The sequence below is a fragment of the Ctenocephalides felis genome, unplaced genomic scaffold (genome assembly GCF_003426905.1).
Source record: "Ctenocephalides felis isolate EL2017-DRISC unplaced genomic scaffold, ASM342690v1 CF-g0.4_SCAFFOLD_01492, whole genome shotgun sequence".
Lineage (NCBI taxonomy): Eukaryota > Metazoa > Arthropoda > Insecta > Siphonaptera > Pulicidae > Ctenocephalides > Ctenocephalides felis.
The window spans coordinates 8,013,159-8,037,356 of record NW_020537646.1 but is presented as its reverse complement, the minus strand read 5'-3'; the positions used below and the strand labels follow the sequence as shown (position 1 = coordinate 8,037,356).

General features: G+C 29.4%; 6 protein-coding genes across 6 annotated transcripts; 3 read left to right on the top strand and 3 right to left on the bottom strand.

The window, feature by feature from the left end:
- Positions 1 to 225: 225 nt before the first annotated feature.
- LOC113370016 (60S acidic ribosomal protein P2) lies at positions 226 to 1,466 on the bottom strand. Its single transcript, XM_026610657.1, has 4 exons — positions 1,346 to 1,466; positions 836 to 1,008; positions 543 to 638; positions 226 to 377 (listed from the first exon to the last, which is right to left on the bottom strand). The coding sequence occupies exons 2-4, from the start codon at positions 1,005 to 1,007 to the stop codon at positions 307 to 309; spliced, it is 339 nt and encodes a 112-aa protein (XP_026466442.1). The 5' UTR covers position 1,008; positions 1,346 to 1,466; the 3' UTR covers positions 226 to 306.
- Positions 1,467 to 1,594: 128 nt separating this feature from the next.
- Positions 1,595 to 3,713, top strand: LOC113370613 (beta-chimaerin). The gene is made up of 10 exons (XM_026611310.1): positions 1,595 to 1,738; positions 1,802 to 2,009; positions 2,128 to 2,355; positions 2,441 to 2,516; positions 2,586 to 2,700; positions 2,774 to 2,921; positions 2,984 to 3,087; positions 3,149 to 3,277; positions 3,364 to 3,469; positions 3,548 to 3,713. The coding sequence occupies exons 1-10, from the start codon at positions 1,681 to 1,683 to the stop codon at positions 3,711 to 3,713; spliced, it is 1,338 nt and encodes a 445-aa protein (XP_026467095.1). The 5' UTR covers positions 1,595 to 1,680.
- A 356-nt stretch (positions 3,714 to 4,069) lies between these two features.
- Positions 4,070 to 4,691, bottom strand: LOC113370678 (histone H3.3-like). Its single transcript, XM_026611372.1, has one exon. It carries the CDS (start codon positions 4,565 to 4,567, stop codon positions 4,199 to 4,201), a length of 369 nt encoding a protein of 122 aa, XP_026467157.1. The 5' UTR covers positions 4,568 to 4,691; the 3' UTR covers positions 4,070 to 4,198.
- A 645-nt stretch (positions 4,692 to 5,336) lies between these two features.
- LOC113369894 (polycomb protein Scm) lies at positions 5,337 to 7,750 on the top strand. Its single transcript, XM_026610503.1, has 2 exons — positions 5,337 to 6,713; positions 6,839 to 7,750. The coding sequence occupies exons 1-2, from the start codon at positions 5,531 to 5,533 to the stop codon at positions 7,561 to 7,563; spliced, it is 1,908 nt and encodes a 635-aa protein (XP_026466288.1). The 5' UTR covers positions 5,337 to 5,530; the 3' UTR covers positions 7,564 to 7,750.
- Positions 7,751 to 15,792: 8,042 nt separating this feature from the next.
- On the top strand, positions 15,793 to 19,870 carry LOC113370637. The gene is made up of 13 exons (XM_026611328.1): positions 15,793 to 16,037; positions 16,199 to 16,399; positions 16,580 to 16,777; positions 16,851 to 16,942; positions 17,124 to 17,286; positions 17,361 to 17,574; positions 18,128 to 18,292; positions 18,525 to 18,676; positions 18,833 to 19,071; positions 19,144 to 19,304; positions 19,375 to 19,454; positions 19,550 to 19,661; positions 19,726 to 19,870. The coding sequence occupies exons 1-13, from the start codon at positions 15,875 to 15,877 to the stop codon at positions 19,865 to 19,867; spliced, it is 2,082 nt and encodes a 693-aa protein (XP_026467113.1). The 5' UTR covers positions 15,793 to 15,874; the 3' UTR covers positions 19,868 to 19,870.
- A 561-nt stretch (positions 19,871 to 20,431) lies between these two features.
- On the bottom strand, positions 20,432 to 23,371 carry LOC113370100 (guanine deaminase). Its single transcript, XM_026610768.1, has 8 exons — positions 23,188 to 23,371; positions 22,771 to 23,037; positions 22,579 to 22,698; positions 21,596 to 21,802; positions 21,373 to 21,480; positions 21,135 to 21,300; positions 20,879 to 21,061; positions 20,432 to 20,809 (listed from the first exon to the last, which is right to left on the bottom strand). The coding sequence occupies exons 1-8, from the start codon at positions 23,293 to 23,295 to the stop codon at positions 20,571 to 20,573; spliced, it is 1,398 nt and encodes a 465-aa protein (XP_026466553.1). The 5' UTR covers positions 23,296 to 23,371; the 3' UTR covers positions 20,432 to 20,570.
- Positions 23,372 to 24,198: the final 827 nt, after the last annotated feature.

Here is a 24,198-nt window from a genome sequence, read left to right as displayed (position 1 = left end):
TATTAAATTTGCTTAAGTAGCATTTCAGTTCACAAACATTTTGTTACCATATTTACTTTAACTTGTAAAACATTGCGAGATACCTATTTCCTTAAATTTTTCAGATTTAAATTTGAACATAATTTTATTGTGTAATTAAATTAAATTAATAGAATAGCTAAGTAACAATATTTATATTGTTTTGATAATTATATAAACGGTATTGATAATAATAAAACAAAGGAATATAAATGAAATCACTTTATTTCTTATGCATATGTTACATTTAAATTTATAATTTCATTATACGTAAGGCATACGTATTCCTTAGTCAAAGAGACCGAAACCCATATCGTCCTCAGACTCTGATTCTTCCTTTTTGGCCTCTTTTTTCTCTTCTGTAAAAAAAAAAGTTTTACCACTGGTTCTTCATATATCATATGTTTGCATCTTTTAAAATGCATCAGATAAAGATTTAACAGCACAAAGCATCAGTCGAAAGATGGTATAATAGTAAACATCATGTAATATCAAAATTCAACGGCCCAGATTGCAATATTTACCTTTCTTTTCTTCAGCAGCCGCAGGGGCGCCGCCAGCAGCAGCTGCAGCTGGTGCACCACCACCACCTACTGGCATGGAGGAAAGCTTCTCCCGACCTATAACAAATACAATTATTAATACTATGCCCAGTTGAATAGATTCCTATCAACAATAAAACTGAAATCAGTGAAAAGTAAGCATCACTAGCACTCAGGCGAAAGATGGTATAGGATAAATCATCATACAAAACGTTAACTGACAATTGTATGTGGTAAGACAAATGTAAATTGGTAAGAGGCTGTTAATTCTATACCTTGTTCAATGAGTTCATCGATGCTCTTGCCATTGAGCTCACTTATGACTTTCTTTAAACGTTCAGCATCGGCTTCAATACCAACAGAGCTCAGGATTTTCTCGATGTCTCCGGAGGTCGGGGCGGCTTTGCCTCCCAAAACAGCCAACAAATACGCAGCCACGTAACGCATTCTGTGAAAAATGCAAAATATAGGTTAAGTTTAGACAAATGTGCAGAGTACATAAGTGTGCATGAACAATCGACAAAGGTAGGAAGTCTTGAATATTAAATGCAAGAATGTAATTATATAAACGGTATTGATAATAATAAAACAGTACTTAAATATAATTGAAAAAATAAAGCGCGCCTTGAAATTCACGAACACTAATATCTGAGAATCTCAATGCATCGGCACATGTACAAAAAATATTACCATTATTTTATTACTAGGATAACAAGGTAACATTAACTGAAGTAATCAAAAACATATTTCCACAAAACACGATAATAACAAATATATTTACTTACTTTTAAGTCCTTAGTGACACGAAACGTGAGCAAGCGACTACAAGCGAAAATAAGAAAGAGATTTTGTTCTTTTCCTGTGTTCAAAAGAGAACATAAATAAATAAGTGAGATTAGAAACTCATGACAAATGCCATAGATAATCATAAAGACAGGATATAGCAGCACTTTGCGCCACTATGCCAAACGGAAGATTTTGGAATTATTTTTGACATTTATTATTTATTGTGTTCTGAATTTATTTCAATTTACGTTTTCCTAAATTTAAATCCAGCATTATGATTAACTTTAGGGAAAAGTACCACATTATAGGAAAATATACATAATTTAAATTTAAAATGAGCACGACAAGTTTAGATTTGACTTCTGATAAACCCTTAATATGGAAACCTGAATGTAATGCCTAGTTTTATCATTTCAGTTTCTATTATTCAAATTCATACTATTTATTCATTTCAGTATATCAGTTACAATTATCTGCTCCCATTCCCAATGCTTTATTTCGAACAAATGATTTAGAATTAGGGGCACCAAATTTTTATGGATATGAATATCATGGTATTATGGGTCACCAGGAGGCCAATAAGTTGCTCCATGATAGTGTTGATGGCACATATTTAATACGAAGGGGATCCAATTGCAATGATTTTTATACATTGACTGTGGTGTATGTCAGAAAACTTCAAAGAAAAACTTTTGCTAGAAATTTATTTTTAAGCTTTACTTTCGGGGTAAAATAAAAAGGTTTTGATATACCTTTCATTAAAGTTAATTATCAATTACAGGTTTGAAGGACGAATTCATAACTATAAATTATACTACCAAAATGGAATGCATTTTATAAGAAAAGATGTTCCTTATGAAAGTATACATGATCTTGTAGCAGATGGATTGATAGCCATGCATATGGAAATTCATGCGAGACATGTTATTCCAACAATGCATGAATGCTTATCTTATAAAGAAAGCCCATACATGACTCTAAATAAACGAAAATTAAAGTTGTTAAAAGAGTAAGTGAACTAAAAAGCTTTATACACATAGACATGTGATCTTCACGCATACAATGTTTTTATAATTTCAAAATAATTATTGTAGAAAAACTAATATATTGGATGTGAAAGCTGATGAAGTTTGTAAATCCCAGGCTAGTAAAGATAAAATAAATGAGCCGGTAATAATGATTTATATAATTGTGTTATAAATTTAAAACTGCATATTTAACTTATATTTCATTAAGTAGGTATCATATTGCAAACCTCATAGTTTTAAAGTTCACACTTTTAAAGGCTTAAATTGGTGCGAACTATGTGCAAATTTTTTATGGGGGTTTATTGTTCAAGGTGTCAAATGTGAAGGTGTTATAATTAATATAGCAAGAATTATATATAATTTTGATAACCACTTAGCGTAATGCGATATAATTTATAGATTGTGGATTTGTTGCTCATTCAAAATGTTCAGAACATGTTCCAAATGACTGTAGTCCAGATTTGAAATCAATTCGAGGAGTATTTGGAACTGATTTAACAACATTATTAAATGCAAGATCAGAAGCCTTGCCTTTTATAGTTCTAAAGTAAATATTATTATTTGCATTTGATTTTTTATTTGAAAATTTAATTAATGAATCTATTGTAGATGTGCAGAAGAAATAGAAAAAAGAGGATTAGATCAAGAAGGTATTTACAGAGTATCTGGGTTTCAAGATGAAATTGATATGTTAAAATGTGCCTTAGATACAGGTAATAAAATGCAATAAATAGCTTTATTTTTATGTCTAGTAAATGTATTGATAAAATATAGGTGGTGAAGTAATTGATATAAGCAAGTATAACGTTAATGTTGTAGCGGGAACATTAAAATTATACTTAAGACTACTACCTGTTCCTTTAATAACATTCAGTGCGCACCCAGATCTAATAAAAGCTACTGGTAAGTATCGCCAGCTTGCAAACAATCAGAATAATTGGATAGCTGATGACTAGTTAAAACTATTAATGTTATAATTAATATTACAGAAATAAAAGATTCACATGAATGTGTGTCTGTTATATTAGCAGCTTTAAATAAATTACCAGTGGCTCACTTCAATACGTTGAAATACATGATAAGGCATTTATATAGGTATGCCATTCCCATGAACGAATTCATATTATTTAAATAGATATTTTATGTTATAATATATAATTTTGAATGTTTCAGGGTAACTACAAAGTCTGATATAAATAAAATGACTGCTCATAATTTAAGTACAGTGTTTGCACCAACGTTGATTGCAATCACAAACCAAGTAACAAATTTAACACAAGAAATTTTAATACTAGAATTAATGATTACGTTTTGCAACGATATTTTCAAAAGTAATTAATGTTGGAGTAATAAATACATGATATAGGTACAATAACCAAAATTATGATAATATAGTTTAATTTTCTCGAGTATTAGCTGATAAAGTGTGAGACTAAATATATAAATTATCATTAAGGCATTTGATACAATCAAAATTTTGCTTTTATATTGAGTAAAACTTTCAAAATGATAAATTGAATGTGATACTTATTTTTACCAAAATCATTTAATTCTATTATGATTGTGATTATTCCAGTTATCCACATAGTTTTAATATTAGTAATATGAAAATGTGTTCCTTAAACTATTAAATTAACTTTAGTAGTATTGAAACTATCCCAGTATTTTTATTATATTTATTAAAACATTTATTATAAACAAGTTTGATTTTATTTAATACACTTTTATAAAAGTTACAGTTTAACTCTTCGATGGAACCAAGAAGTATAAAATTAATAATAACATATACAAATTGTTAAAAATAGCATCTCTCATTTCTTAAAACTAATTTATAACATCTCCTAATCCTCGAAGACGTCTGCACAATTGCATGTCAATGGGCATCAAAGTAACTCTGCTTCGGTGAGCAGTGCATAAAAAAGAGTCTTCGAAGAATTGTGTCATATAGATTTCAACAGATTCATGTAAAGCCTCAATAGCTGTTACTGAAAATCTTATGTCATTTGCTCCTAATATTTGTAGTGTTTCTTTAACAACTCTGCAGAAAGCGGCCTTCGGAATAAGCAATTTCGTGGATCTTTGTAATTTTTTTATTTCTCTTAACCATGCATTTTTACGGCGTCTTTTTCGAACTATTGAATTATGCGGTGCGGTGCTGTTTGATTTTTCAGGAGCCTTCTTAGATCTTGCCATTTCACATATATTTTTTAAAAATAAATAAAATAATTAGAATGACCGTTAAAATAATACTTCATTGTCAAACCGTCTTCACCGCCGTGACATATTGAAGAGCAAAGATTAGACGCGATTTTAGTATTTAGACATGACCCTTTTACTAAACAGTACTACTAGCGACGTACATTGACACTTTGTATAATAAAGTGTATTCGATGCCTGGCAAAGAGAACGTTAATTTAATAAATAAATTATATATATGATATAATTATATTCATATTCCTTTCACTTGTCTTTATATTCTCTTCTTACTTAAATCGTCCAATATTTGCTTTCTTCTTCGATATTTCGGTCGTCACAATGTTCTTCAATTTTGTAATATATCTTAATTAATGCATGCAATGCAATACCTAAATAATTTAATTTAATTTAAGATATATAAATTAGATCAAATACCTTTTACAATAAAATCCAATAGAGTTGTTACCTTGCGGATCCATCCATCCATTTTATTTTCTCTAGCACCACTATCCAAAAATCAAGAGTTTTTGAGTTTTTGTTAACGTTTACGATTTCGTTTTTTCTCTAACATTGTATTAAATATATAAATAATTAATTAAGAAAATGTTGAGATAATTAAAATAATAACCTTGGCGTAATATTAAAATAAAAGAGTGATTTTTAATATTTGAATTTCATGCTTAACCGATTTGAATTCGTGTTGCCATCTTGTATCAAATAGATATTATCCTTTTGCGTACTATTTTGGTTTTCGAGAAATGTCGCTGATGGCGTCAAAAAAAAATCAAGCTTTCTGAAAATTTGTTGATAAAACTGATACTATAATATTAATTCGAATAAACGGTTTTAATGACTTGTTATATAATGTATTTTACAACATAAGCCTTCAGAGCTATGGATTTATAAGAAAGAATTTATAAATCTGTGTTTTAGGATGTGAAATATCATCAACAAAATAAAATGACAACAGCTGGATCAACAAATGTCAGCAGTCCGAGTTTATCAAAAATTCGGGGACCCGGCCGGCCGTCTAAAAAAGGTGCATCGGCGTGTACATGGTGCGGTGAAAGCAAATTACCATTAAAATATGTATTTCCCACACAAAATGGGAAAAAGGAATTTTGCTCGGAGACCTGCATTGCAGAATTCAGGAAGGCTTATAGCAAGGGAGCCTGCCTACAATGTGATAATGTAATCCGAGGAAACTCATCTACCAGTCGAGAGTTTTGTTCTACCTTTTGTATGAACAAATATCAAAAAAAGAATGATAAGAATCTCATAAATTTACCCGTTACGAGTACTCATTTAAATAACACAGAATCTGTATCAAATGTGTTACCTCCCTCGGCTGGGCCATTTCAGTATGAATCATTTCAGACTTTTGATTGGAGTGAGTACCTGCGTGAAACAGGTAGTGAAGCAGCACCCCAGGAATGTTTTAAGCAAGCACTTGTACCTCCTCATAATGATTTTAAACCTAACATGAAACTAGAAGCTTTAGATCCCAGAAATTTAACATCTACATGCATTGGCACAGTGATAAATGTTTTAGGGCCAAGATTGCGTTTGCGATTAGATGGCAGTGACAACAAAAATGACTTTTGGAGGCTAGTTGATTCTGGTGAAATTCATCCGATAGGCCATTGTGAAAAGTCTGGTGGAATGTTACAACCACCACTTGGATTTCGAATGAATGCAAGTAGTTGGCCAATGTTTTTACTCAAAACACTCAATGGTGCTGAAATGGCACCAAGCAAAATATTTCAAAAAGAACCTCCATCACCTCCTGGTAATCTTTTTCAAGTTGGTCAGAAATTAGAAGCCGTTGACAAGAAGAATCCTCAATTGATATGCACTGCGACAGTAGGTGCAGTAAAACAAGACCAGATACATGTCACATTTGATGGATGGAGAGGAGCATTCGATTATTGGTGCAGATATGATTCTCGTGATATTTTTCCTGTGGGATGGTGTGCTAAGTCTGGACACCCTATGCAGCCTCCAGGACAGAAGACACCACAAGGAACCTCCAGATTTAAGCCGAGAATGACCATAAGTGTCCTAGAGCCTGACACATCTGTGAATCAAATGCCGATTAATATTTATGTTCATAAAAGCTGTAACGGTGGTCCACTAATAACAGGTTTGATTATTTTCCAAATTAAAATGTGTTCAATGTTGTGTATTTTTATTTCTTCATTTTCACACAAGTGAATGTTTTAATGCAATCAGATTTTGCATTAAATAATATTGTTTCTTTTTTTTCAGCTAATCATTTAGAACCAACATACACAGCAACATCTATTCGTAATGTAATTAAGTTATGTCTACAAGGTTTAATCCATGCAAGTGTCGAGAGCAGGCAATTAATAAATCTTTTTAACACTGTGTTACATGGTGATGAATCTATATTAACAGTGGACTCAAAAACTTATACAATTAAATTACAAGATATTGATAAACTTACTGAATTATCACAGTATCTAGAAAATCTATGTAAATCATTAGGAGCATGTACTAATCTTCTACGAATTGAGACTTTAGTAGGAGATTGTGCTAAATGCACGCCGATTGGACATTCAGAAATTGATTCAAAGGAAACTTTGAAAAGACCTATTAAACCAGAAAGCCCTACATGTAGTTCAAGCCCTCCTGTTAAAAAACCAGTGTTGACTGAAACAGAAGCACCGACATCAACAACTTCTAGTGAAAGCGGTCAACTAGTCTCTTTGGTTCAACCAGTTGTGCAACCAAAAACTCCAACAAGCGAATGGAGCATCGAAGATGTTATAAATCATATAGCGGCTACTGACCCAGCCTTAGCAGTACATGCTGACCTGTTTCGTAAACATGAAATTGATGGTAAAGCCTTGCTGCTATTAAATTCCGATATGATGATGAAATACATGGGACTTAAGCTTGGGCCAGCTCTAAAAATTTGTGCTATAGTGACTCGTATTAAAGGAGGAAGAAGGCATAATATGGCTTTGTAATTATGATGTAAATGATATATATGGCTTAGAGACAAACGGATTGTAAATATTCCTATGATTTGTGATTTTGTAATATAAATTTTTAATTAACTATAGTTGTATGTATTTTAAGTAAGTTTTATTTTATTAATTATAAAGGTTAACATGTGAGTATGCCCAGTAGTTCAATATTATTGAAACGAATTTATCGGGCTCTTTATATTGTTCAATGAAAATTTTATTATTATTTTATTCTCAATTATTTAAAACATTTATTCAATAATATATTGAAAGAAAAAATAAAGATTAAATTTAAATATTTGAATTATCATAAAATTCAATAGAAAGAAACTAATTTTAACGTTTTATCAGTATATTAAAAATAGTAATAGATATTGAATTTATCTAATAAGTTTTATCTCCTGTTACTGTAACTTTGGATTCAATCCATTTTATTTTAATGTATTACATTTATTTATGTAATTATAAATTTTCTTTTGCAACATTCAAAAAATATTGTTACGTTTAGAAATAAATTGAATTTAAATAAATATATCATACAAAAATTACTTCTTTTATTTTAATATAATTTACATACACATATTTACTCAGTTTATGTATGTGATGGGAACAAATTATAATGTTCAAGCGGATTTTTGTTTATTTTTTAACGAATTTTCTAAAGATTTACCCATATACCGAAAACTTTTTAAAAAAAATGGATTCAATTACATAGATGTATATGTACTGCAAAAATATGAATTAAAGTTTCTTGTTTCTACGAAAAACATTTAATCATTTGGAACCTCAGTTCTAGGTTTAATTACCGTCTGTGGACAGCTTGATTTCAAACAGTAGTGATATCGGTTACTATTTGAAGTGTAGATCTAAATATGGGTTAAAGTAAAAATAGCCTTTCAAGGCATAGCTGTAATATATATTATGATCGGATTGCCTTCTAATAATTTTAGATTTTACATCACATTACAACAGCTCATATATAGAGCTATAACAAAAGTTCTGATCGCTTTGTGAATTCTCAGAACTTTTATTCGCATATTCTGCGGATTTTATTTTGGTCGTTAGCGTTTATAATTTTCCCACAGAAAACATTCACAATTGTTGTGCATAACAATGATCAATACAATTCGATCTTTTTGCTACTTACTATATTGTATGCTATGAATTGCACAGAAACGTACTAAAATGTATTGAATAAAAAATCATTAAATAATTCACGATTTACGAAAAACTACTTATAATCGAAAGTTTGGTAAAATATAGTCGAAAGTGTTTTTTTTTTTTTTATTGTAACGATTTTTGAAACTGAAACAGTCTCAATATACAAAATGAATAGGCGAGAAATAATAGAATCTAAAAAATATGCAATAAATCGAATGTAAAATAAAATAGAGTAGTACAAAAATATTAATAATCTGAATGAAACGGCAGCATGGTGATTTTCGTAATCATATAATTGCACAGTTTCTTTTGAGACCTTTTGATTGATTTTTTAAATATCTTTTACCACTAGTGCGGATCTTATTGAAGGGTCCAATGATGTATTCCAGTATATCATACTCAATGAAAATGAATTCGTCCGAAGTAGCTTTGTCAGTGCAATTTTAAATTTTAATTATATTCTGACCGCACCTAAACGTGGATCATAATAAGTATCATTGTGAATCACATTTGCATGCAATGTATGAGATTCGGATTTTGTACGTTGTTGTTGCACAGGTTAATATGGTTAATTGAAACATTTTGAGATTCTAGTACCCGGAAACATCTATAGATAATTGATTAACTATGTTATCCATACGACGGATTCAAAAATAGTAAATATCAGTATGGTAAAGTCAACACTTTTCCGGGGACTAGTCAGAGCTATGGATTTCTCATAGCTCATTCGATACTCGCTTCGGACAGCCTGATGTCAAGTAGCAGTGACATCGGTTTCCACTTGAAAATATAAACAGAAATGTTTCCAAGTAACTTGTCCGCCTATTGAGACAGATATATCAATATATAATTTTATATTTATAAACAAATATACATTTTAAAAGGCTAAGGTAATTAGATAATGTATATAATTGAAGTATTTGTCATAATTTCATGCTGGTATCGGCAACATTAACTATCAATTATGGTTGTGACATAATAAATGCAACCTGAAGCAACGCCCGCATTTGAGCAATACGACATGACATGGTTGAATCTGCACAAACATTGCTTAATATTGACGATTTAAAAATAATTCCGAAGAGTTATTGTCATTATTATTTATTTTATAAATTTTCTATATTTTTATGCCTAATATTTAAAAAAAAGTTCAAATCAAACTAGTCTAGATCTCGTGAAACTGCTTTTTGTGCAACGTTGTTCTGCAAAGTTTTGTGTTGACTTTATTATTCCAAAATATTAATTGTTTATTTTTTTAATTTAATTGGGTTCAATTTCTTGATCAGAACTATTTTGTTGAACTGTTTAAATAATATTTTTTTTATAACGTAGCATTAATAGAAAAGGCAACCCAGTGGTTGTCCATTATTTTTACGCTGAGATTATTATTAGGCATCTATAATGAAAGCTATATTTTTATCAATATATTTGCTGTTTGATTTCAAATATATTGGTTGCAAGAACAAAGCTCTATATTATTAATTTTAAATCAGTTTTTATCTATTTTTTGCATTTTTATGTCAATGTCGTTTCAAATTTAGCAACTTCAAATGAATAATTTACTGATAACTATTATAATGGTATTTCAATAGGTTAGTAGATAATAAATAGTAAACAGTATGTATGTAGCAGTACATTCGTTGAAAAAATTAAAAATATTAATTAAAATTAAAACTTGTAGGGGTTTATATTATTATTAAGAGAAAATTTATTATTGGCTTTGTTTCTCAAAAAGTTCATGCGGAAACTTGTCTATGATTTTTCTGTCCGTTAGCTATATTCATTTTTAAATATTTTTTTCAAAATTGTTAAATTGGCAACTTTTCTATTCGTAATTAATATTTTATTTAAGTATGCAATACGAATATTTCCTTCAATTGTAAATTTTTAAAAAATTAGCCATAAAAAATATATATATGTCCCGAAAGTAAAAATAGCTACAAAAAGGTAAATGCGCAACATGGTTGAAGTAGTACAGATAAAACAAAATTATTATTAACTATAATGCTTGTAACTAATTATATATAATTACGGACAAAACACAGACTATAATATTTCATGGTATATACAAAAATGTACTTTGGTGTTTTATAACTTTTTCCATAGTCGCAGTATAAATTTTTTACTTCTTAACCTTTTTGTTCAAAAAATTTATTAGTTGTGATCAAAAGCATTAAAAATAATACAAATAATTGCCCAACTTAAAAATGTAAATTCATTTTCGCATTCGATCGTTATTTAGCACATATTTTAATTATTTTGCGTGCAGTTTCGTCCAAGAAATTGTTGTAACAAATACTTTGTCATTTGTTTCTATTTTAAACAATAGTATATACTTATGAAATAAGTCTATGTTTTTCTGAATGAATGTTTTGCGTGAGAAATGCAATTATGACGACCTTCGTATCAAAGGTCGTGGATCCAAGAATTGTGGTAAAGTACTCTATTTGTCGCAAATTTATTAAAAACATGACTTTACAAAAATTTAATTGAAGTAATATTTAGTAATTGATGTTTCTTTTATTTCTATACGCTCTGATAATAAACATTTGGATAAACGATTAGATTTTACGATAAAAATACAAATAGCAGAAATTAATAAAAAATTATAAAATATTATTTCTACAAATAACAGAAGACAATTAAAGAATAAATAACTAAAGTCCATAAAGTAACATTATTTTACAGGTGAGTGCCTTGACATACTGCACTACTGTTTTGCAGCGAAATTAAATTGTCCATTATGTCGTACTTACTTGCAACCAAAAAACTCATAATTGCTTTAAACCAGAAAAACTACTTCTCTTACATAATATATTGAGCATATAATAATTCCAGTCTCAATAGACAAAACTGAATTAATAAAATAAAATTTATCAATTACTGAGACCTTTCCTCTGTTATAAATTTTATTATAGCTTTATTGATAATTTTTTTGTTGATGCAACATTGCATATTTCTATCTAATTCTAATTCTACCACTGCTTGACATCAGGCTGTCCAAGACGGGTATCGACCCTTGACCCCACTAATCTTGTGGGATTCCGTATAAATTTAAATCTTACAAATTACATCGGTCTATTATAATTGCGTAATGTGAATTTTTCTACGATTTACTAAACTATCCTTTGAATTACTTAAGATCATGAAGTCATCAAAATATATAGGTATCGTCATGGATCATGAATATGCTAATGCATATTGTATTATCTAGAATTAAATATGTTACAATCAACGAATAAATATGAAGAATTTGATTACAAAATGTAAATACTATTGCATTCGATAATTTGGCGATGAATTTACAAATAAGGATTGGCAGATTGGAAACTTTCACAACGATATGGTAGAAATTGGTATCAGAATAATAATAATAATTAATATTATATATATATATAAATATTATATATATATATATATATATATATACCTTAAAAATAATTTTAGCTTACCTTGTCATAAACATGTTTACTTTGTTATTAATTTGGTTGCTTTATAAAATTTTCAACATTTCTCTATTTTTTGTTATTACAATTTTCATCCTATAAATAGAAGATATAAAACTAATGAGAAATAATATATAAAAATATACAAAGTTTGATTCGTTTTTTATACCCAGGAATCCAATAAAAAATATTACTATTGGAAGAAAAAATTTTTTTTTTAATAAGTCGATGATGTGATATTTTCAGGCTGATGATGATACTGAATTAAGTACAATAAATTTAAATAATTTTTTTTATAATATTTAAAAAATGGATAGAATTGCAGTAAAAGTGCATGAATGTATCATATACAGTTTCTTGCAATGTTTACCTAAAACTTAACAGGTAATTTTAGTAGCAGATATTTTTTTGAGGTATCTTTATCCCAACATATGCATAATTTACATATAAAATATTTAGGCCGATAATATTTACGTAGAATATCTCCATTCATCAATATTTGAATGCATGCGTAAAATTTAACAGAAAGGCCCAGACTCACATTTGTATTGATACAATTGTGCCATGTTTGTATTGTTATAATTCAAAATTCCCCAGAGTATGAGACAATTCTTCAAAATGGATTATTTAGACATAGACATATATCTATAAATCATTTTATTAATGTAATTATATTTTATTGAAATATTTTGCATTTTTATACTTAGTAATAAAGTAAAATATGCAATATAGATAAATCAGTATGATTTCAGTATTTTAAAATAAAAATTTCCTTCATAAGTCTATTTTAAGCATATTACGAGAGTATTATCAAAATTCCTCTGTCATGACCAGAAAACAATTTTCTTCTAATTACTTAATGTATACAAAAAAATTCAAAGCATCACCTATATATTATGCATGCATAAATTAAACTATTTGCACTGCGGTAACAAACTATTAACACAATAATAGCACAATTTCACTGATGTATGTGTCCATGCATAAATGGAAAACCAGAAGCGAAATTAGAACTTGAAGGAATTTTAAAATAATTAATAAATATCTGAGTGATTAAATCTAAAGATTTTTAAACATGTTAATATTTGGTTCGGGAAGTTCCAGCAATTTGCCTTAAGACACGATGCCATGTGCACCGCTAGGTCCTAAATATTTAAGTAGATTTTTATGATTAACATGGGCAATGGTTGACTTTTTTATCAAACTGAAATTGATAGGGCAGATACTACATGTCCGATTCCCAATTTTTTGTCAAAAAAATGAAATAAATAACTTATATATTAGGATTTATTCTAAATCTAAAGAACGAAATTTCAGATTAAAGTTCTATTTGAAAATCAATAAAATGAATTTAAGATCATTAGTATCTACAAGCAAGTTCAAAATATGCAAAAGGATCTGCCACTCCCTCGTATTACCTCAAAATTTACATGCATCTAATGACGTCTTGTTGTTTCCAATAATCGACTATTACATAATTTTCAAGTGTAATCAAATAACGATTAATAATGATCCGTCCATAATATAAACAACGTCTGAATCGTCTGAATGTTATCTCTCCTGTCTCTATAATAGACGGTCCTGTGCAGGGAGTCGCATACGCGCTCACGGTCTTTCGATATATACACATGTGACATGTGTTCTGTTGTTTAGGTTTCATTAGTTCCAGAGATGCGTTTGTTGTCAGTCAGTTCGATTCGCATTTCATCATTCGACCGAATATCTTCAACGAAATCGAACCTGTCGATATGAGACGCAAATGAAATTTAAAACACCCGAAAATGACGACGACCCGCGGCCGTTAGTTTGAAACAGTGCACGTGTGAAATGATACTGCGGGTTACAGTGATCCATCAAGATTTTTAGTGAAATTTGTGGAAAAAATGCACTTGCTATATCTAGTGTCAAGTGTTGTAGCTATAGTTCTATTTCCAGGGAATACAGGTATTATCATGCTAATTTTCATTTCATGACATAACGTATTATTTTGTGTAGCGCAGTTAAAATATGTACGGCCTTGCGACGCGTGCATTTTGAAATTATGTGAACGCATAAACATGTTTTTATTAAGCATTGTTCTTATATTATCTGTTGTAAAATAATTGTTGTATTTGGACAGATAATATTATTAATTATGAACGCTTCGTGATTGATTAATGACTTTTTAATATTGTCCGTAATATCATATATAAGCAGGTAATGCAAAAAAAAAAATGATCAAAGAACACTGCACTGTATTACGTAAATGAGGTGACTAATGGTTGGAAAAATATGCAAAAACTAAATCAGCTAATGAATCACACAATATATTTTTTAATTTCATTATAAAAAAATTTAGTAATTTATTTAATATGAGAATCATCGAGTTAATGCACCGAAAGTTTACCCAGCATGTCTTTTAAATTTTGGTAAATTAATTTAATAAATTTAATTTATAAATAAAAAATTAATAATAAAATAATTATTATTCAATTGTGCAGTCATATAAAGATAAAGCATTAAATAAAAATTAAAATTCATATATTGTGATATTTATTTTACTTATGCCTTCAACTTTTAGCTTTATCAAATGCCTTAAGATCTACTAATAATTTGCAGGAAGAAGAAAATCGACTTCAAAAATATTATTAAATGATATATCATCATGTAATAATAATATGCTAAATATATGTTTGAGATAATCCTTATATTATAAAAAAAAATAAAAAAAATCTATTAAATACGAGTACAGGTAAAATAATCGTCTGGTTGCCATATAAAAAAGCACCTTTAATGAAGAAATTCAAGCACAACAGATTATAAGACTGTTAAAATATGAGAACTAAAAATGTTTATTATTATTAAATTCGTAAGAAAAAAATATGAGCCCATAGTGGTCAGAAACAAAAATTATGGAATTGTATACCAAAGATTTTTATGAGCGTCAAGACTAATAACACCGTCTAAAAACGAGGATTAAAAGCATGTATTATTCTTAAATTCATACCAAAAATTTAAAAATGTTTTTTTTTAACCTTATCATCAATATCACAATATCAATTATATTTTATAATTCCCATTGCTTGGAGATATGCAAATACACATATCAGTTTTTGGTAATAGGTGTTTTCATAAAACTCTATATTCGGGCAGTGTTATATCAATAATATTTCAATAATTTAAATTAATAACAAATAATTATACCGCGGATTACAAACTACAAATGAATTTTTTTGTTATGACTTTATAATGTTTATAGTATTACAATTATGGGAATTTCATATTCCGAATCAAAGTATGATCAATGTGGAGATATGGAGAAACATTCTCAAGCTTGTATTGTTCACACCGAAAAATTGTAATGAAAATATTATCATAATCGGATTATCGATGGATATTTATGATAGGAATAAAATTTGATTGAATTATAGTGGTATAATAATATTAGTATTTGAAAACATTAAATAAAACGTGACTATAGCCTTTGTTGTATGTTTTATTTTATTTTTTATTCATTATCTATTCTAGCCGTTCAGCAATTCGAATGCCCTCCTCAAAGAGTGAGTTTCGAGAAAATCCTCGGAGTGCGACCATCGTCCGGACTTTCTTCCCGGTTATCTCTATTTACTTTGCGACACCGGACCGGCCTCTCCCTCACCGATTCCGCGCCCGGAGCCCCGGTCACCATCGCCTGCCTCGAGCGATGCAAGGCTCTCGGGGCATGCATGTCCGTCACTTTATTCTACGGAAAATCGGAATGTTTTGGGCTAATGAAGGACGACACTGTCCTGGGCTCTCCTTATGATCGGGTAGGAGAACAAGTCGACGATGAACAGGAGCTCGAGCAGGACGCGACGGCGGCGGTTTTCAAGAAAATTTGCATGGATGGTAAAGGACACCGTAAAAATAACAATAGGAAGTAGAAATTTATTTTTGGATTAAACAAGTTGAAAATTATTAGTTTCAAACTAAAGTATATAAATTCTAAAGAAATGCAGAATGAATGAATGTACTGATGAATTTTCCTATTATATTATATTTATTTGTAGTTCCGGAGGAAGCTTCCGGCAAGCTTTGGTCAACGGAAAGAATCAAAGGCGCCGTTTTAGTTGGATTTCACGATAAATTGATACCTCGGCTTATAACCAGAAAGCAATGTGCCTGGTCTTGCATTCATGAAAGAAGTTTTACGTGTAGATCGGCTACTTTTCAAATAGTAGGTGCCGGGGAACGAGATCCCAACATGGACGGTGAGATAACATATAAATCAACAACTCTATATATTAAAATACTAATAATAGTAATAGTATTTGATAAAAATATCATTGTTTGACTGATAGGTGTATAGATTCATTGAAATCGAAAACACGTTAAGTTAAATAAACTTAATTGGTAGTAAGAATTCGATCTGATTATAATTTATTTTCCAGGACCATATGCCGCAACTGAAAACCCTTTTTCAGTGGCCCCTTTGCCAGATATTCAACAAGACTTACGAGCCACTGGGGGCACAGCCGAAATATTAGGCAGGTGCACTTTAAGTCGAGAAGACAAATATACTCAACCGGAGAGTTTTCGAGTTTCGAATATGGATTTTGAATATATTGAGAACGAATGCGTGGAAATACGTAAGAAACTTAAAATATAATATCCCATGCTTGATAGATTTGAAAAAAAATACAATGCTATTCTTTGTTTCAGTTTCGACTGACGAATTCTGTTCATATGAGGAATTCACAAACAGTACTTTCCTACATTCAGATGTTCAATATTTAGCATTGAACAAGTCAGAGGTGAGAAAAGAACACATAAAATAATTTGTAATAAGGATCAAAACATGTTCGAATACAGAATGGAATCAATTTTGTTTTACTGTAACGATCCCTAAACTGATCGCCTTACCGATCGATCGTAAAGGCTCAATTTAAGAGCTACTTACGTTTAGATTTATATTATTTATTTATATTATTTTAGTGCCAGCATGCATGTCAAAACGAAGCCAAATTTGTATGTCGAGGTTACACAATTTGGGAAAACCATTGCCTGCTACATAGTGCTGATGCTTTGGCTCTTGGACCACGCCTGGTACGAAAATTAAACGGCGCAGTCTATATGCATAGAGTGAAATGCCTCAATAGTGAGTTATATAAATTATTATAAATATGTCGATTTGTATAAATATCAGTCATATTAAATGTGTTTTACATTTAGTGTCGGTCAGTTGCGACGGACTTGAGTTACGAGTTTTGTTCAAGTCGACGCTGCCGTTTCGCGGGCGATTGTACGCGAGCGGCTATTCGGACTTCTGCGGCGTGCAAGGCCGCGGCAGCAAAGAGACTCTGCTCAGAATACCTCTCTCCGCTGGTTCAGGAAGACCAGAGCGATGCGGAATCACCAGGGCTTTCAGCAGAGCGGAACGAAATAGGTGAAAAGAAATAAAAGATACATGGGACCCCATAACACGATAAAATTGTGTTTGTGATTGCGTTCTCACGAATTTATTACTGCTAAATTAATCAATTCACAATATTTCAATAGTATTATGGACTAATTATACAAAAAAAAAAAAACAATTTCATAGTAATGGTCGTTTTGAAAACAACATGATCTTCTCAAATATCAATGTTTTATTTCTTACGCAAAATTATAATGACTAGCAAACCAAGATTTAGTACGATCAAATAACTAATTTCTTGATCTTACTTCTTAAAAAAATCAATTCTTAATCATGTATCGTTTATAGGTCCCTTACTTGTAAATAGAGCACTGACAAAAAAACAATTAGAATGAATTTAGACTTAAATTTGTAAAAAACCAAATCAAAAAATCTCAACTAATTATTCTTTGCCACTTTATTACTCTATAAATCATTTTTCCTTCCCACGATACTTTCAATTAATTTCCACTTACAATATGATAACAGATACAAATCTAATAGAAAGTATTTATAATAACGCGAATGTTTGAATGCATTCCAGGACCCTCCTTAGTACTTTATTGGTTGTCCAGAACAATCCGATAATTCAAACTCAAGGTGATCGTCTTGTCAGAGTCGGATGCGTGCTGGACGAATCTGGGAAACAAGAATTCTTCACGCCGAATGATGCTACTTTGCACGGAGCCGTTACGTTCGATGATAATCAGTAAAATATACCTTTCATTTTTATTCATTTACTTACATACACACATACGTATATATATATATATACACACAAAAACGTCTTTTTTCAAATTGACTTGATTTTAGTGTGATTATATTATAAAGTTATGCAGGAAATTAAAATAGAAAAATATCACGATTCAGTAATTATTCGCAATGCTTATTTAGATGAATGGAATGATTGCACTATTATTTATATCTGCATTATATCACAGGCCAATGCCAAGCCAAGGATCCATTGTAATAAATTCAAGTGCCGCAACACCTGCAGTAACTCTGAGTCTGCTTGATACCGATTTAAATATTGCTCAAGACGCTCAACTTGGACAACGACTCGAAATGAGGATCGAAATTACTCCTGCTGATGGTAATGATTATGATATATAAGAGACCAAATGAATTACAAAGAATCAATATGAATTCCAGTAATTTTTTTTAACACACTGAGATGCATTCAATTTATTTCAATCGTAACTTGTGCGCCTACTAAATTTTTAATTCATGTATCCTTTTCTCTTCCCAGGGCCTTACGATGTCCGTGCTATAAATTTAATAGCACGTTCAGAGGACGGCCGTGCTTCCATTCTCTTGTTGGACAATCGAGGCTGTCCAACAGATGAAAAAGTTTTTCCTGCCCTTCAAGAAATAAGAACAGCTCATTCGAAGCTTTTGCTCGGAAGATTCCAAGCTTTCAAATTTACTGGATATCCTGTAGTGCAATTTAGCGCTCTAGTTAAATTTTGCTTGAGGCAATGCCCACCGGTAAAAGGATAAAATGATTTGGATAAAAGACACAAAATATGTTTTTGTGATCGATTCTGAATTTATTTTTAGCTGCAATGTGATGAAATTCAAATCGCAAGAGAAAGACGATCGTCATCCCAAGAAACAAATAATGTTACAATATCAGATCAAGAAGCAGAAATAGTCCATTCAGCCCAAACTTCAACAGAAGTACCAATGATGATGAACAGTGAAATACCAGTACAGTTTAAGTAAATATATACAATAAAAATAATAGATATTTCAATCATTCACACCTAATTAATTTTTTTTATTCTAAAGAATAATTGTTTACGAGCCGGAAGTTATTCAAGATAAATTAATATATGGAGAAAACCAACAGATTTTATTGGCTGGAGTTGGTATGTTGATAATAAACTCATTCTAATATTAATAATAAACTATAAACTATCTAATGTTAATAATAAACTCAATCTACAATTATTTCCATTTTCAGACGACAGTCATCATGTAGTTTGTATCGATCAAACTCTCATCATATGTATAATTGTGGTATGGTTACTTCTCCAATTCATTCTTTTAGCTGGTTGTATAACAGTAATTAGACGGTAAATATCCATACCCATAACTTATGTATTGATTATCAACACTAATGATTTGGAAAAAATATAGATATAAAAAGTATGCCGATATCGACTATGATAGAAGTTCTTTCGGACAAATAAATGATAACATGGCATTTGGATATCCAAGCTTAAGCCGAAGAGTCACATGGGCAGATCATCGGGATTCTCAAAATATAATGCACACGTGATAACCAAAGACAAATATTTATTAAACCAAGGTTTACCAAATCGTAAATAGTATATTGAATTATAAGTGAAAATTGAAGCTTAGGGATATAATTTGCTGTTTACCAAATGCATATATACCAAATAAATATATTTTTGTTATAAATTATTTATGAAGTACAGAAATATCGCATTGTATCATTGCACGTTTAGATGATTTTGAGTCATTTTAAAAAATAAGTTAAACAATCTGTTAAATTTACAATAAAATACAATCTCTATGTAAAAGACTTGAAACAAAATAATTTACATTAGATTATTTAGAGGTATTTTATTGTTCAGTGATTTTGAATTACTTGGTTTCTTTGAATAAGCATTTATTTAGATTTATGTGATTATCAAATGAAAATCTTTTTAATATAAGTTAGATTTTATAAATTTTATTTATATTTAAAATATAATCAAATACTTAACAAAATGATCAATTTATTATGTATATAATTTAATAAAACATTGCCTACTTTAGGTACTATCAACATATTTATAACAATATAATATATATTTAATAAAATTGTGTAAAAATGTTGAGAATTAGAATTGATTTACGTATTCCGTATCACATTTCGCTTATTACCTAATTAACTATCATACAAGGACACTATTGGCATTTACCATTAGATAAAATTTAAATTATAAGGCACATAATGCTTGTCCAAGAACTAAAAGTTATTTTACTTGCTTACCATCTACAAATACCTTGATAATATTTCTTTCATCGCCGACTAAAATAAATTTCTGCAAATAATTTGAAATTTTAGCATCATCATCTGAAGCAAGTTTGGTAGTTAATGCGTCTGTCATTTCAAAATTGACTATTGGAGATCCAGGCACATTAATATCAACTATTAAGGCATCAAAATCTTTGCCAAATTTAAAGTTTCCAATTTGACTATCCAGAGATAAGGCTGAAAGTAAAAATAAAATTAATTAACAATTAGCCCCAGCTATTTATTATAAAACTATAGCTATATTACCTTCTGCACCACCTAAAGTTGCCAGATATATTACATTAGCATGTGTTAATGATGTTTGTTCTTCAATCACCATTTCACTTGGACATACAACATTATCCGATTTCAAAAAGCTCAAATGTTGGGATACATCTAAAGCTCTTCGCATCACATCCAGAATAAGACAGGTATTACCACCAGAAATATCTGATTAAAATAAATAATGTATTAGTACAGTAGAATAAAACATAGAAATTCATTGTGGAATTATCATTTGTACCAGTTCCTAAGCCAACTGTCAGTCCAGCTTTTAATAAACGCCTGACATTACATAAACCAGAAGCAAGATTTGTATTTGAAGAAGGACAATGAGCAATAGAAGTGCCACGTTGCTTTAATAATATTAATTCATCATCAGTTAAATATACTCCATGTGCCATAATTGTCTGTATTAAAAATGTTAATTATGAGTATAAAAATCTAAAGCTCAGTACAAAACAAAATGCATTTATACAAACCTTATTTGTAAGCAACTGTGCTTCATCATAAACACTCGCATAATTTTTATTACTTGAATATGTTTTTGCAACCACTTTCACTTCAGCTTTATTTTCAGAAATATGTGACTAAAAGTAAGTAAAATTCAAATTACAATATGTTATTATTATGTAGATGCTATATTTATTCATATACCAAAATGATCAGTTTGTTATTTAAGAATTTTAATTTAAATATTGTTACCTGTATATGTAAGTTATTCTCTTTGGCAATTTTAGCTAGTTCGGTCATCAAGTGCATATCACAACTTAGAACAAATCTTGGTGTAATTATTGGTTTAATAAGTTTACTGTTCATGCGAGAAATAGCATTTATAATGTCTTTGGTGTCTTGAATAGAGTCATATGTATCTTCACGATAATAGCTAGGAATTAAAGCATTCATATTGACCTAAAATGGTAATAAACATAGAAAAAACCAATGCTTATAAAATATAAAAGTCTTTCCTATAGTTTATATTTTATAAGCTGTTTTATATGAATTTATTATAAAGAATTACTATTATTAATTTATTAGCTACAGTAATAATCAAGTATCAAATATGTAAATCAATTCTAATTCTCATTATTTTTACACAATATTATTAAATACATATTATAAATATGTTGATAGTTCCAGAAGTAAGCATATTTTATATAAATTATATACATCATATAACAAATTGATCATTTTGTTACTTAGGAATATCATTATATATTAAATATAAATAAAATTTATAGAAACTAACTAAAATTAAAAGATTATCATTTGATAATCACGTAAATGTAAATTAAATGCTTACTCAAAGAAACCAAAAGTAAGTAATTAAATTAAACAACTAAATATGTAGTTTCTGAAGTCTTATTATCTAGAGTTTGTATTTCATTGTAAATTGTAAAGATCTTAATCAATAAAATGGGCAATAATATCATTTCATCAGTGCTACTTATAACATCAATAGATTTACTTTGTATATATGCATTTGGCAAACATAAAATTATATCCTTCACAGCAATTATTACTTTTAATTATATATATATATATATATATATATATATTCTAAATTTAAAATATAAATAAACCCCATATATACTGGAAACGATACTGACTTTTAAACAATAATTGCATTACCTTGTGATCGACTAGAGAATTTAGTGATAGTATAAACTTATTTCAAATAAACTTACTTTGCCAATAAGCGCTCGTTGCCCTTGAATATCACAAGCCCTAGCTAATGCCAAAGTGCTTTCCTTATGTATAGTAGCAAAATAAGAAGCTGTCGTAGTTCCACATTCTAGTGTTCTACTCTAAAAAACATGTACATAAAACCTTTACTAAAATCAAATAAAACTCTTACTATTAAGATAATTTCTGCTTACCACAACTTTGTCATAAACTTTGCTGGCAAAATCAACGTTTTTATATTCAGTCTCTAATGGAAAAGTAAATGTATCCAACCAATCGAGTAAAGGCAGACCGAGTCCTAAACCAATATTAGGCATTTGTGGAGCATGTATATGGCAATCTATAAATCCAGGCATAATAAATTGAGTTTCAGATAATTGGGTAATCTCACAGTTTAATCCGTGCTTTGAAATATACTCTGAAACATCTTGGACGGATGAAGCATCTCCGATTGCAACAATCTGTAAGGATATTGATGAGATTAAGATATTACAAGCAATTTGCAAACATGATACATTTAGTAAAGTAAAATAAGGTAGTGGTTTTGAATAAGCAACATTTTCTCTTGTCGTTATTAAAGTATCAATTTATTAAATATCAATTATACAAACCTTGCCATCTTTAACTGCTAAGTATCCTTTATTTATTATATTTAAATCATCAATTGACAAAGAATGTACAATTGTGCCTACTATTAAATGATCTCTAATGTCAGCCATTTTAAAGAATAATTTAAACAACCAATTTGTTCTCTCTTAGAATATTTTGTTAAATTGTTTCGTTTCTTCAGTCTTTTCGAAATAGAATGTTTAATATCATTTAATTAAAATATTATCAATAAATCCTTTTATCACTAAATATATCAAAATATATGATCATATATGGTGTTATCACATCTTATGTCAACAATCCATTCAACACGTGTTTTATAACAGAAACCTGACAGGAATTAGGTTTTAACATTTGCTATCAAAAATTAATTGTTCAGGACCGCATTTTGATCCTTTTTGTATATTGTTTGAAATAATATCGAGCAAATAAAAAATAACTAGATGTAGTTGAAGCATTTTGCCTTAAGAAAATTAAGTATGTAAATCATCGACTTAAGCAAGAATCAATATATTAATTTATAAATTATTTTTAAGTGTACCGAGTTGCTGTAGAGTCTAAAAAATTAGATACAAATGTAGTTTATTCAATTTTGTTCAAATTTGCCAGTCTTATCAGTTATATTCGATAAATAGTTTAAAAGTAATAAATTAATTAGCGAATAACGAACATCCGCATGCATACACGGTGTATTAGCTTGGCGAGAAATTCAAAATTTTAGTAAAAATTTGCAATTAAACCATTTTTCATAGACTTGTAATATTTTAAGATTTTTGTTTAGAGCATGAACGAAAATAAAAAAATGAAGGTATCATAATGCTTCATATTCATTTAAAGTTGCATTTTCTCTATAATTAAATGCTAATAAATGGTCCGCCGAACTTAGCTACAAACTCAGAACATTTTTCGACTAATATCACTCGAACAGTTTCAAAATCGATTCAGCATTTTTAGCAAACGATACAAAACTGTTTGCACCTCTTTAATTATAAAGAACAAGCTCGACCGGTCAT